Source organism: Cetorhinus maximus, chromosome 1 (assembly GCF_964194155.1).
Source record: "Cetorhinus maximus chromosome 1, sCetMax3.hap1.1, whole genome shotgun sequence".
Taxonomy (NCBI): Eukaryota; Metazoa; Chordata; class Chondrichthyes; order Lamniformes; family Cetorhinidae; genus Cetorhinus; species Cetorhinus maximus.
This window is the reverse complement of record NC_135879.1, coordinates 16,024,703-16,038,488: the sequence shown is the minus strand read 5'-3', so window position 1 is coordinate 16,038,488 and position 13,786 is coordinate 16,024,703. Positions and strand designations below refer to the sequence as shown.

General features: G+C 43.0%; 1 protein-coding gene across 1 annotated transcript in view; it reads left to right on the top strand.

The window, feature by feature from the left end:
- The window catches only part of LOC144674473 (rod cGMP-specific 3',5'-cyclic phosphodiesterase subunit beta-like), a 62,877-nt gene extending 60,070 nt beyond the window's left edge, over positions 1 to 2,807 (top strand). Inside the window, exon 22 of the mRNA XM_078535825.1 lies at positions 191 to 2,807. Coding sequence (XP_078391951.1) covers positions 191 to 249 — 59 coding nt within the window. The 3' untranslated portion in view covers positions 250 to 2,807. The remainder of the gene's footprint in view (positions 1 to 190) is intronic.
- Positions 2,808 to 13,786: the final 10,979 nt, after the last annotated feature.

Here is a 13,786-nt window from a genome sequence, read left to right as displayed (position 1 = left end):
ACAAAGAACATAGGGAGATGGGGACTTAGAGAACAAGGGGGCATCATGAACATTGGCCCATAGGGCTCCTTTAATTTTTTTTTTTGTTCCTTGAAGCGCCAAAGAAGTTTTGTTTTGTTCGTAATTGCTTATCTTCTGTCATTCATTGGTTTCTCATTCATTTATCCTCTCCCTATATCCCTCCCTATAGCAACTGCTGCCACTGATCCCACAGAGAAGGCTCAGTCCAAAACTTGCTGTGTGTGTTAAACTTTGTGGTCCCTGGGCTGCCTCGTTCTCTTCAGCACTCACAACGACAGGAGACTGCACAAACTGTACAGTAGCACTGACTGAAGTAGGCAGCAGAAATCAAGAGGATGACATGAAGTTGTAACCATTGGAACCGTGCTTGGAATCCACTAGTGTTTGAAAGGTAGACCTTGGACAGGATGACGACAGCCTGTATCAAAGGGGTGCACTATTATAGTGCTGTGTATGGTACTTGCACTTTAAATCCTCTGTAAATAATACTAATTTAAACCAAATAATTGTGGAAAATTACTTGAGTCCGTGGTGCTGGTAAAATGGTGGAGCAGAAATTCATCTTCCGTAGCACAGGATTGTGGTGGCCTATCGGCTGCCTGTTAAACATCCCTTTTCAATAGTCAGATCCCTTGGCCTCAATGGAGCTGAATTTCAGATGGGGCCAATGTAATAATGCCCTATGTGTAGTGCTGTGCAAGACCAATTTCTGCCCAGTGTTTCAATCCAGGAGATGTACTTTTCCAATCACGGAATGTTATTTGTACATTTGAAGATTAAACAAAGTATTCGATGACTTACAATTGGCAACTGTACACTGTATTCTTGCTTAAATGGCTTTGTCGCATCATAACTTTCATATAAGTTACTTAACTTCAGTGCTCAAAAGAGGATGCAAGTGTTGGGAATTTGAAACGGAATGAAATTGAGACCTTTTTCTGGGAGCTCAGGCTCCAAATCACATCATATCCTTGTGTGATGCCTTTATGTAAATGCTAACAAGTACTAGGCAAGAAGGAAACACATAATTGGTTCAGTCGATGTGTCGATAATGCCATCTGATCCCCTTGATTGTATGATTGCCTTGTAAGTCTTTCCCTGCAGATGTTGCCTGTTTTAAAGACAGAAGTTGCTCATCACTCTAGGCACTACCTACAATCTCTGACCTGTCGAATATTATCTGCCTGAGTAGAAATCTGTAACCTCCATCGGAAAAGCTGAAAACTGCGGGTGTACATTTCCACGGAAAACCATGGAAAGCTCCCTGTGTGTCACATGCTTTTTACTTTCTGATTTTTGGGATGTACGACAAAAATACTTGAGCATTGCTAAAATTAGATATAATCAGAATTTATATGAATGAACAGCATGATACGTATTAATTTAAGACAAAACTTGATGAGCTGCACCTTTTCAAACCCTGGGAATTATGCAACAATTGACCCAAATAACAAAAGATTGTATTAAATGCTTGCAAACAGTAAGGTGTCTGAATAGCCAAATGTATAACTGGATGCATAAGGTACAGACTTAGAATCTGTGTATATAGATCAGGCAGGGCCTCCAAATTAGTGTATTGCTGTATTTTCACATATAAAGCTATTGTAAAAATGTTCATATGTTTTTCTATTGAATACTTAGTTCCTGATTGCAACAACTTCAGAGTTGTAAAGCATTGTCTGTGAATTTGTATTCAGACTGGTTGGAATGAGCTACTTATTTGCAGGATGAAATCTGTTCAGTAACAGAAGCTGAGATATATTCATTAAGGACAGACAAGCATTTTCAGCGGGTGATGCCTCTGCAGGTATCACTGCATAAAGGTTCGATGCGTCTTCCAAAGTAACAAGGATGAGAACCATTAAACCATATCAAAGCTTGGAATTATCAGGTTTACAGCATGACGTTCCCGGTAATTGAGAGCATGAGATATTCTCAATTAATTAAACTGTGCAATTTAAAGGAATTACAATTTTAAAAGGAATCTGTACAAACGCAATTTCAGCTCCATGAATGTATTTAATCTTTTGTATATTGTATATTTAATCAATTGTGACATGTCCATTTTCTGTGATATAAATATGTGATATCTTTTCGTTTTTAAAGTTGACACAAAATGGGTTAACTATTTAAGGGTATCTTAAGAAGCACATAATGAACTTTTAAGAACACTAAGCATAACGTTCCTCCACCAATTATAGGTGGGTAACAAATACAGCCAAAGCCAAAAGTTCATGATTTTATTTCATGTAGTTAAGAATAAGCAAGACCTTTAAAGGAATAATAGATTTATCTTATTATAACAATACTGGGCAGAGAGGGAACAATCTCAAAATTTGATGATGACACAAATTTGGAAAGCAGTGAGAAGAACTGTTAAAGACTTTAGAAGGGCATAAATAGGATGAGCAGTGAAGTAGCAGATATAATTTAATATGGGGAAGTCTGAAGCGACACATTTAGGAGGAAAAGCAAGAAATGACTTTGAATATGCAATTTATTGAAAGTGCGCTTTCGGTAGATAGAGCTATAAGAAAGGCCAGTAACATTTTGAGTTTTATAGGCAGGGACAGGGTACATGAGCAATGGTGAATGAGATGATAGGGGTCAAAAACTATGGTCATGAGATGAAAGTTGAGATGCTGGGGCTGATTCCAGTGAAGCAGAGGTAACTAAAATGGGATTTAATAGAAATCGTAAACAACAGTAACTTGCATGTAACACCCTAAGCATAGAAAAAATATCCCAAAGTGCTTCGCAGAAGCGTCATCAGGTAAAAATTGACACCGAACCGAAAACAGAAATGTTAAGAAGGTGACCAAAAACCTAGTCAAAGGCATGAACTAGAAGAACAGTCCCAGCAGAGAGTGAAGTAGAGAGGTTTAGGGAGTGAGTTAAGTGCTTAGGGCCTAAAAGGCTGGACCGGTGATTGTCAATATTAGGGCAAAAGGATTAGGAAGAGACAATGTAAGAGAGAAAATTTTGGAAGAATGCAGAATTCTCGGCAGATTGGCAGGCTGGACAAGATTGCAGAGGTAGGGATGTGCGATGGCAAAAATTAATTTCTAAATTTGAGAAGTTATGGAGTCCAGGGGTCAATGCAGGTCAGTGAGCAAGGAAATGTTGGGTGAGCAGGGCTTGGTGTAAGATTGAATATGGGCAAAAGAGCTTCGAATGCTCTGAAGTTTGTGGGAGGTGGAACTTGGAAGGTAGACCAGGACAGCATTGGAACAGTTGAGCTTGGAGGTAACAAAGGCATGATGAGGATTTTTGCAGCAGATGGGGTGAGGCAAGCACCGAGATGTTTGATGTATGGAGGTGGAGGAAGGTGGTCTTTCTGATACAGAGGATTTTGGGTCGGAAGCTTAGGATCAAGCAGCGGTGGTAGGTTATAAACTGTCTGTTTCAACCTGAGACAATGGTCAGGGAGAGAAATGAAATCAACAATGAAGTCAATGAGTCTGTGGCAATGTCCAAATACAACAGCTTCAGTCTTGCTAATGCCTAACTGGATCTGGAATTTTGGGTATTAAATATTAAACGCTAGTGAAAGTCAATTAGTGTTGCTCAGAAAAGACTGAAGCTGCATAGTAATACTCCATTCTTCTAAGAGATTTGATGGTGATTAGATTGGACAAGATAAGCATTAATAACACGGGGTGACCAGAGAATTGTACTGTAATTCTTAAATGTTATAATTACCATTCATATTAGATTGCCATTATATATATTGACAATACATTAATTGCATTGATTCTAAGTGCTTGTTCCTATCACATTTTATGAAAAAAAGCATTAACAATTTTTGACAGCTCTCTGAGTTAGGTATTACAGCAGTTAATTCAGCACTTAACAAAGATTACTGGTACTGTTGTATAATAATGCACTCCGGTGTGTTCCATTTAGTACAGATTAGTAACTCATCGGTTGATAAATCTTCTTATCCAGCAGAAACACTCAGCAGTTTCCTAAAATTACTTGTCATTTCATTAATGCATATCAAGGTCAATTTGGATTTCATTTTTATGTATTTAATTATTGGGTATTATTTCTATAAAACAAATTCATCTTATTCACTTACTATATGATGTGTACAGGTTCATTGTATATAAAATAAATTCCCTTAAATACTTTCAGATAAAACATACGTATGGTGTATGGTTTGAAAATCCTTTAAAACATCACTTAACAATTCATTCTATTAATGTACAGTGGATATAAAGCCAAGGCTGTCTTTAGCTTGTATGCTGCAGTGTGCCACAGTACCTAATAACTTTATGCATTTCACCTTTCCAGCAAGAATATTTCCATCTGCTTGGTTATATTTATCCAAGTACAATTACTGAGTGATTTTAAGCGCTGCTTGACCTAATTCTCGGGGTTTATCTATAGATACATAAGATTACAGCACTTTTCCTTCATCTGTTATACAAGATGCACTGTAGCAACTTGCCAAGGTTTCTCTGACTCTACCTCCCAAACCTACTTAATCACCTAGAAAGACAAGGACAATAGGAGCATGGGAACAGCACCGCCTGCAAGTTCCCCTCCAAGTCATATGCTATCTTGACTCGGATGTATATCACTGTTCCTTCATCGTTGCTGGGTCAAAATCCTGGAACTCCCCACCTAAGATCACTGTGGTATGCATTCACCACGCCGACTGCTACAGTTCAAGAAGGTAGCTCATTGCTACCTGCCCGAGGGCAATTAGGCATCGACAACAAATGCTGGCCTCATCGGCAACCCCACATCCCAAGAATGAATAAAACAAAATTTGGGTTAAGGGAAGAAAAGGCCTACTTCAGTCACAAAGTGAAGGTTGTCATTGTAATTCCCCCTCCCCATTGCATATGAATGAGATCTTCAGGCAACTGTTTCCATACATTACAACAGTGGCCACACTTTGGGACATGACAGGCACTACAGAAATGCAAGTTTTAAAAAAATTTTCTTTCCATTGTAGACAGTGTACCTTAGAACAAGAAAGGTAATCTGTCTACTTTGCTAAAAGTTGCTCTCCTCTGTGACAATATTGATAGTTTAAAAAGTAAAATGGTCTAGATTTCCCAATGACGATTAGAGATAAATTGTTAGTGTTCGTCAGTCACCCCACTGACAAAAACTTTGGGAGTTTGCACATGTGCAGGATAACATGGAGATCTACAAGTGCTGTCAGTGATTCTAAGCTTCTCCAAAAGGTGTGCTGCAGCAGCATCTCTACTGTCCCCATCCCCTCCCACTGTCTGACTGCAATCAATGGGAAATCTATCAGTTGTACTCTTACACTGTTTTTCTCACTTGAAAAAGGTACACCAAGCTCAATGAGGTGTAACTGGGTTTTTTAATGGCTAACTCAGGTGATAATTATTGCTAAACACCCCTGTTGGCTTTGTAGAATGTCAACTTTCTCCATTATGATGCAAAAATGCCACATATTTTTAAGATATTCTTTTTAAAGTTTGTTCATATTTTAGCTTCTGTCTTAACCCAATTATAATCATTTCTCTACCTGAAATATTCAAATTAAAAGTGAAGCAATTTATTGCCTTGAATTTTCTGTTTGCTGCTTATGAGAATACTTTAGCGTGGTTGGCTGCTGACCCTTCCTTCTGACAGCACTGCTGCTAATGCCTAGAGATCCCTTGACTTGATACCAGATTTAATTGCCACTGGGAAAGGGAAAGGGAAAAACAACACACCATCGAGGTCACGAGATCTTTGTTGCCAAGTTTCTTCTAAGTCAGTGGTGAGCGCCTTTTCTTCTTAGGCAGTCTCTTGGGATTGAAGATGGCTTGCTTCCTCTCCTCGTTCAATGGTTTCTGAAATGGCTGATAAATCTAATGCACCATCTGCAAACTCTTCCACATGTGGGGCAGGTGGTGCTTGAAGGGTTGGGTAGGTGGGTTGTTTGGAGGTTTGTGTGCTCTGACTCCTTGACTTTGCCCCTGCAGGTTCCCGGTGAAATCTCTCAATGTGTTCAATGTCTTCCCAAATGAGCCTTCTCCATTTTGGTCACTTACATGCCAGGGTCTCCCATAAGTCGAAGGGCACATTTCACAAGTCGGAGGGCGTTCCTAAAACATTTCTGCTGTCTTCCTGGGATTCCCCCGCTGTGACCATATTCAGAGTAAAGTAATTGCTTCAGAAGGCTCATGTCAGCACACAGATGTCATGTCCCACCCAGCAAAGCTGGTTTTGAGTGATTTGCGCTTCAATGCTGAGCAAATTGGCTTAGGAGAGGATAAAAACAAAAAACTGCGGATGCTGGACATCCAAAACAAAAACAGAAACAGAAATACCTGGAAAAACTCAGCAGGTCTGGCAGCATCGGCGGAGAAGAGTACAGTTGACGTTTCGAGTCCTCATGACCCTTCAACAGAACTAAGTAAAAATAGGAGAGGGGTGAAATATAAGCTGGTTTAAGTGGGGGGTGGGATTTTTGTTTTGGATTTCCAGCATCCGCAGTTTTTTGTTTTTATCTCTGTTTAATTGACTGCCACTTCTCTTCAAGAAATGCCTACCTTGAAGACGTTTTGTTCTACTCTCCGTCAGGATTTTCGAATCTCTCTTTTGCCTTGTTCACCTTCATTGCTTTCCATCTCTCTCCTGGTGTTTGACAAGGTGGTTACTAAAACCCACTTTACATCTTTTGGTTATCTCCTCCTATCACTGCTTGCTTGTCCCAACAACGCCCCCCCCCCATTAAACCAGCTTATATTTCACCCCTCTCCTATTTTTACTTAGTTCTGTTGAAGGGTCATGAGGACTCAAAACGTCAACTGTACTCTTCTCCGCCGATGCTGCCAGACCTGCTGAGTTTTTCCAGGTATTTCTGTTTCTGTTTTTGTTTCGGCTTGGGAGAGGATGCTGTTGTTGGAGTGCCATTACTCCACTGCTGACTGCAAAATCCGGTCCAATATGTTGCTGACCTGTATTAATTGGCAAATTTTCTTTCAGTTCAAAGTTTAAATTAATGTTATGTTGATTGATCTATTTACTAAGCATAAACAACTTCCATTATCATAGTTCACAATTTTTTGGGAATAGCTCAATATGCTTAAGAACCAAATGTCGCAGGGAGTCATGATGCCAAACTGTTTAGGTTCTATGAAGCTATTTGTCATTCTTAGCTCAGTGGGTAGCACACTTCTCTGAGTCAGAAGGGTGTAGGTTCAAATACCCACTGCAGAGACACACATAATCCAAGCTGACACTTCAGTGCAGTTATTTACTCTCTAAATACTAAGAGTGTTGCACTGCTGGACGTGCCATCTTTCAGATAAAATGTCAAACGGAGGATTCATCTACCCCCTTGGGTAAATATAAAGGATTCCATGGCACTATTTGAAGAGGAGCAAGTAATTCGCTCTGGTGTCCTGGTCAATGTTTATCCTTCAACCAACATCACCAAAGCATGGTCTGGTCATCTATCATTGTTGTTTGTGAGATCTCTCTGTGCAGTTTGACTGCCATATGTCCTCCATTACAACAGTACTTAGAAGTAACTTCATTGGCTATAAAGCACTTTGGGATGGTCTGAGGCCATGAAAGGTGCTATATAGACACCATTTCTTTCTTTATTACTTTGCTTTCTATATTTATTTTTGTCATAACTGTGAATCATTATCCAAGGGCCAGGGAAGTCTGGGAAACATTGTATACAGTGCACTGAAACGATAAGCTGAGACGCCCAGAGAGCAGAGGAGTACGAATGGTGGGGTTTTAAAGGGAGATTATCGATGAGCAGGGAAAGGTTATGGGGTAGATTTTCTATCGAGCAACATTGTTGTGATCTATGAATTTCAAGTCCTGATATACTGGGCACCCTTTCGCGCTAATGGATATGCTCTCAAACAAAAGTTGAGATCTTCATTACCATAAGCAATATTATGGTAATGATTTAAGTTTTGTTCACAAGCATAAACAGCTTCATCACCTTTACTAAGGGAAAAGCCGCCACAGAATAATAGACGTTGCAACCCTTACATATGACACAAAATCCAGTGTGGGTCTCTAAATACAATGCCATGTTCATTAATTCACTTTCACTCCATGAAAATCCAGGTGGTCAGTGACCTACACCACAGGTGCCTTCACAAAAGCTTGGTGGGTTGCTGCAGTGCATTCTGAAGATGGTAAATTCTGCAGAGTATGCCAGTGCTGGAAGACATGCTAGAGTACCGATTGAATGGTCAGCTCTGCACTGGATTGTGTTGAATTTTTGAGTGTTGCAGCTGCATCCATCCAGGTGAGTGGTGAAGATTCTCTGAAACTCCCGAATTAAGTCCTGCAGATGGTGGAGAACCTTTGAAGCATTGGAGGTGAGCCACTTATTGCGCAGTACTCAACCCTGCCCTGAGTGTGGGGCATTAGAGATCCAACGTAATGTTTTTTTTTCTGTTCACAAAAACTCTATTGTGGCTGATTTGCTTGACAATTATATTCAAAATTTCTGGAACTGTTTCTTGGCTCCTGCTGTTTTAGTGACCTTGAGGCCATGGATTCACTACTCTGTGAAATCAGATTGAAAGAGTCGTAAACATAGGGCTTCAGCAACTTCAATGCTGCCGAGTGGTTTTCTCCCATATATAACTCTATGGTGAAGGTGCCTCTCAAGGCAAAGACCAACATGCAACACCCATCTACTTCACTTCTTCCTCCCATCAGACACTTTGGACACAATTGAAAGATGACATTGACCATACACTATCACAAAGGGGTAAAACACACTGAACACCTGCACCAGAGGGAATTCATTTTGAGTTAACTGGTACACTCATACATTATTAAATATTATTTGGGATCTGAAATAATACATTGCGGAGATGCAATGGTGCCCAGATGTTGAGGGAAAAAGCAGGAACTGGTTCTTTGCCTGGTTACTCAGCATACGTGCAACAGACAGTGTAAATTGGATAATGTAGGTACTTAAGTAAAAGTTGTTTATTATCACTTGGTCACAAGATTCCTTCTGAATGATATGTCTCCTGATATCACTTGTCTCCTAGGCAGGGTTCTCTTCTGCCAGTTGTTGAAGTTGGAAGTCCAGTTGCATTGGTCCGTCTTCATCTCCAGCAGTCACAGCAATGACCATTTGGAGGGTGTAGTAGTATATGGTGCAGCAAACTTCAGTAATCTTGTAAACCGTGTCCAGACTCTACAACAAAACTCCCCTGATAGTTCCAAGCACTAGAACTGTTGTTTCAGCAGGTCAATTTTTTGCTACACTAAAACCCAAACTCAGTTGTCTCATTGCATTCTTGTCCAGGTCTAATCCTTGATCTATAAAAGGGGTTATGATGCAGGGCTCCAGTTGATAGCTTTGGTCTTCAGCTTCAAATAGGAGCACACAGACATTGAACAGTGACAGAGGGATAGCCAACAGCATGGTTCAAAGGAGATATTGAAAATTGTTAAAATGGGGAGAGAAGCAGCAAGGTAAAGAAATTATAAGTGAAGTGGCTGAAAATTCCATCACTCATTAGATAACTGGCAGAAAGAGTTGGAGGACAAGAGTGTTGTTTGAGACGTAGAACAAAAAGTCAGGTAGGATGGAGTGATGCTACAAAGGAATTTGTAAAAAAAGGACAAAGTTTTCTTATCCAATATACTTGGAGTACAGGAGGCTAGTGGACATCTGCAAGGACAGAGGTGGTGGGCAGGTAGGATAGAATGAATGTAGACAGCAGGGTTTTGGAAGTTGAAGCTTGTGTAGGGTAGGACTGGAATTCCAGCAGGGAGGGCACAAGTCTCTGCTTGAGAAAAGTGGAAAATGATTTGAGTGGTGTGGGGTGTGGAGGGGACAAAGGCAAGCAATGTTGCATAGGCAGAAGTCAGTGGTCTTAATAATGGAGATACCACGTGGTATGAAGTTTAGCTCAGGTCAAACAGGGTACTGAGTTTGCACATCATCTGGTCTGTTCAAACAACTAATCCAAGGATGAAGTTATTGTTGGGGGAAAAAATTGATGGATTAGATTTGACTGTATTGCAGTTTGCAAAATGTTACAGCTCATTCATGGCATATGAAATAGCCTCCCTGAAGGAATAGGAAGCAGCAAAGCAGAATGGCATCAGACATGTGACATATGACCCCATGCTCATTTCCAAGGAATCTACAAATGAGAAGGCCAAGAATATATTCAAGGCTGAGTTAGACAGATACTTGATCTATGAGGGAGTCAAGGGTTTGGTGGGCAGGGTGAGGGTGGTCAGGCAGGAAAATGGAGTTAAGGCCATGATCAAATCTTATTGAATGGCAGAGCAGGTTCAAGGGGACAAATAGCATACTTCTGCTCCTATTTCATGTTTTACAAATGGAACCATGATTATTATGTAGAATGGAAGATTGGAAGATGTGGTTTGGCTAACTGATAGGTTTGTGCTATTGGCTAGCAGTGGGCATGGGAGAACACAAGTTTAACAGTATTGGCAAGGAAGTAAGGTGTTCAGGTCTAGAGCAATTTCGTAAGTTTTTAACAATCTCTCCAAACACTGCAATGTTTTGTGATTGGTTCATAATAGATCTGTTTCCATTTCTATTACCACTAATTTAGTGTTTCTATTTTCTAACCATGAACAAAACATAGGCTGGATAGTAGGGATCGTTCCCTCCGGGACACCCTGGTCCACTCCTCCATCACCCCCTACTCCTCAACCCCCACCTATGGCACCTCCCCATGCCCACGCAGAAGATGCAACACCTGCCCCTTCACTTCCTCTCTCCTCACCGTCCAAGGGCCCAAACACTCCTTTCAAGTGAAGCAGCATTTCACTTGCATTTCCCCTAACTTAGTCTACTGCATTCGTTGCTCCCAATGCGGTCTCCTCTACATTGGAGAGACCAAACGCAAACTGGGCGACCGTTTTGCGGAACACCTGCGGTCTGTCCGCAAGAAAGACCCAAACCTCCCTGTCGCTTGCCATTTTAACACTCCACCCTGTTCTCTTGCCCACATGTCTGTCCTTGGCTTGCTGCATTGTTCCAGCGAAGCCCAACGCAAACTGGAGGAACAGCACCTCATCTTCCGACTAGGCACTTTACAGCCTTCCGGGCTGAATATTGAATTCAACAACTTTAGATCTTAAACTCCCCCTCCCCCCATCCCCACCCCGTTTCTTCCCCCACCTCCTCCCCAACCCCCCCCCCCTCCTTCCCCCACCTCCTCCCCAACCCCCCCCCCCTCCTTCCCCCACCTCCTCCCCAACCCCCCCCCCCTCCTTCCCCCACCTCCTCCCCAACCCCCCCCCCCTCCTTCCCCCACCTCCTCCCCAACCCCCCACCCCTCCTTCCCCCACCTCCTCCCCAACCCCACCCCTCCTTCCCCCACCTCCTCCCCAACCCCCCCCCTCCTTCCCCCACCTCCTCCCCAACCCCCCCCCCTCCTCCCCACCTCCCCCCCCCCCCCGCCGCTTTTTTTTTCAATAATTTATATAGATTCTTCTTTCCCCACCTATTTCCATTATTTTTAAATCTAAAACTAAAACCTTGTTAGCCTTTCCACCCCACCCCCACTAGAGCTGTACTTTGAATATCCTGTCCTCCATTCTTAATTAGCACTTTTCTCAGACAAAACACCTCTTTGACCCTTTTGTCTGTGACATCTTTTGATTATCTGCTCATCTCCACAATCACCACACCCTCAATGTGTCTCTCTCTCCCCCCACCACCACCTCCCCCCCCTCCCCCCCCCCCACCTTGAACCAATTTATATTTCTCCCTTCTTCTAATTATGCTTCAGTTCTGCCGAAGGGCCATGAAGGCTCGAAACGTTAACTGATTTCTTCTCCGCCGATGCTGCCAGACCTGCTGAGTTTTTCCAGGTAATTCTGTTTTTGTTTTGGATTTCCAGCATCCGCAGTAGCTTTTAGCTTTTTGTTTTTATCTTTGTGTTTAATTGACTGCCACCCCTCTTCAAGAAATGCCCTCTTTGAAGAAGTACGGTTCTGTCCTCCGACAGGATTTCCGACTGTCTCTTCTGCCCTGCTCACCTTCATTGCTTTCCATTTCTCTCCTGGTGTTTGACAAGGTGTTTACTAAAACCCGCTTTCACAGCCATATCTCCTTTCTCAGTGACTGTCTCCGTCTCCGACTCACCCCACGTGGATTTCAACTGAAATTCCATCCCTCTTGTTTCGAACCCACCCAGGATTACAGGTATCTCCGGGACATAAAACGTTTCTCGGACTGCTGTTCCCGTCGCATTCTGAGATCCACACTCAGTGCTATGCGCCGCCATATGAACACACTCGACCTCTCCCTCCAGCAGCACCGCCGCACCCTTTTTCAAAGCTGCGTGTGCCCCCAGTTTCATTTTATTCTTCGCCTCATCCGTCGCCTCAACAAGAAACTTTTTCTCTTTCTCTCAAGTGCTAAGGAACGCAAGCTCCAACAACTCATCGACTCCAACACCCATCTGGGACCCTCCACCCCTGCTTGTCCCTCCGTCCTCACCCCATCTTCCAATCCCAGCCCCAGCCGCATATTCACTATACCCCCTGACCTTGCCCTCTCCGATGCTGAACGTTCAGTGCTCAGCAAAGGACTTAGTTTCATACCCTTACGCCCTCATCTCAATGAATTTCGGGCTCGGCATGATGCTGAACTCTTCTTCCGCCGTCTTTGTCTCCGTGCTCACTTCTTTGGGCAGGAGTCCTCTCCCCGTTCAACGGATCCTTTTACCCACCTCCAATATTCTCCCTCCACTTGGACCCCTCCCTCTGGATTCTTACCTTCTCTTGATCTTTTCATTGAGAACTCCGCATTCAAAGGATCATCCTCCACCATTTCCGCCAACTCCAGCATGATGCCACCACCAAACACATCTTCCCTTCACCCCCCGTGACGGCATTCCGTAGGGATCGTTCCCTCCGGGACACCCTGGTCCACTCCTCCATCACCCCCTACTCCTCAACCCCCACTTATGGCACCTCCCCATGCCCACGCAGAAGATGCAACACCTGCCCCTTCACTTCCTCTCTCCTCACCGTCCAAGGGCCCAAACACTCCTTTCAAGTGAAGCCGCATTTCACTTGCATTTCCCCTAACTTAGTCTACTGCATTCGTTGCTCCCAATGCGGTCTCCTCTACATTGGAGAGACCAAACGCAAACTGGGCGACCGTTTTGCGGAACACCTGCGGTCTGTCCGCAAGAAAGACCCAAACCTCCCTGTCGCTTGCCATTTTAACACTCCACCCTGTTCTCTTGCCCACATGTCTGTCCTTGGCTTGCTGCATTGTTCCAGTGAAGCCCAACGCAAACTGGAGGAACAGCACCTCATCTTCCGACTAGGCACTTTACAGCCTTCCGGGCTGAATATTGAATTCAACAACTTTAGATCTTAAACTCCCCCTCCCCCCATCCCCACCCCGTTTCTTCCCCCACTCCCCCCCACCCCCGCTTTTTTTTTCAATAATTTATATAGATTCTTCTTTCCCCACCTATTTCCATTATTTTTAAATCTAAAACTAAAACCTTGTTAGCCTTTCCACCCCACCCCCACTAGAGCTGTACTTTGAATATCCTGTCCTCCATTCTTAATTAGCACATTTCTCAGACAAAACACCTCTTTGACCCTTTTGTCTGTGACATCTTTTGATTATCTGCTCATCTCCACAATCACCACACCCTCAATGTGTCTCTCTCTCCCCCCACCACCACCTCTGCCCCCCCCCCCCCCCCTTGAACCAATTTATATTTCTCCCTTCTTCTAACTATGCTTCAGTTCTGCCGAAGGGCCATGAAGGCTCGAAACGTTAACT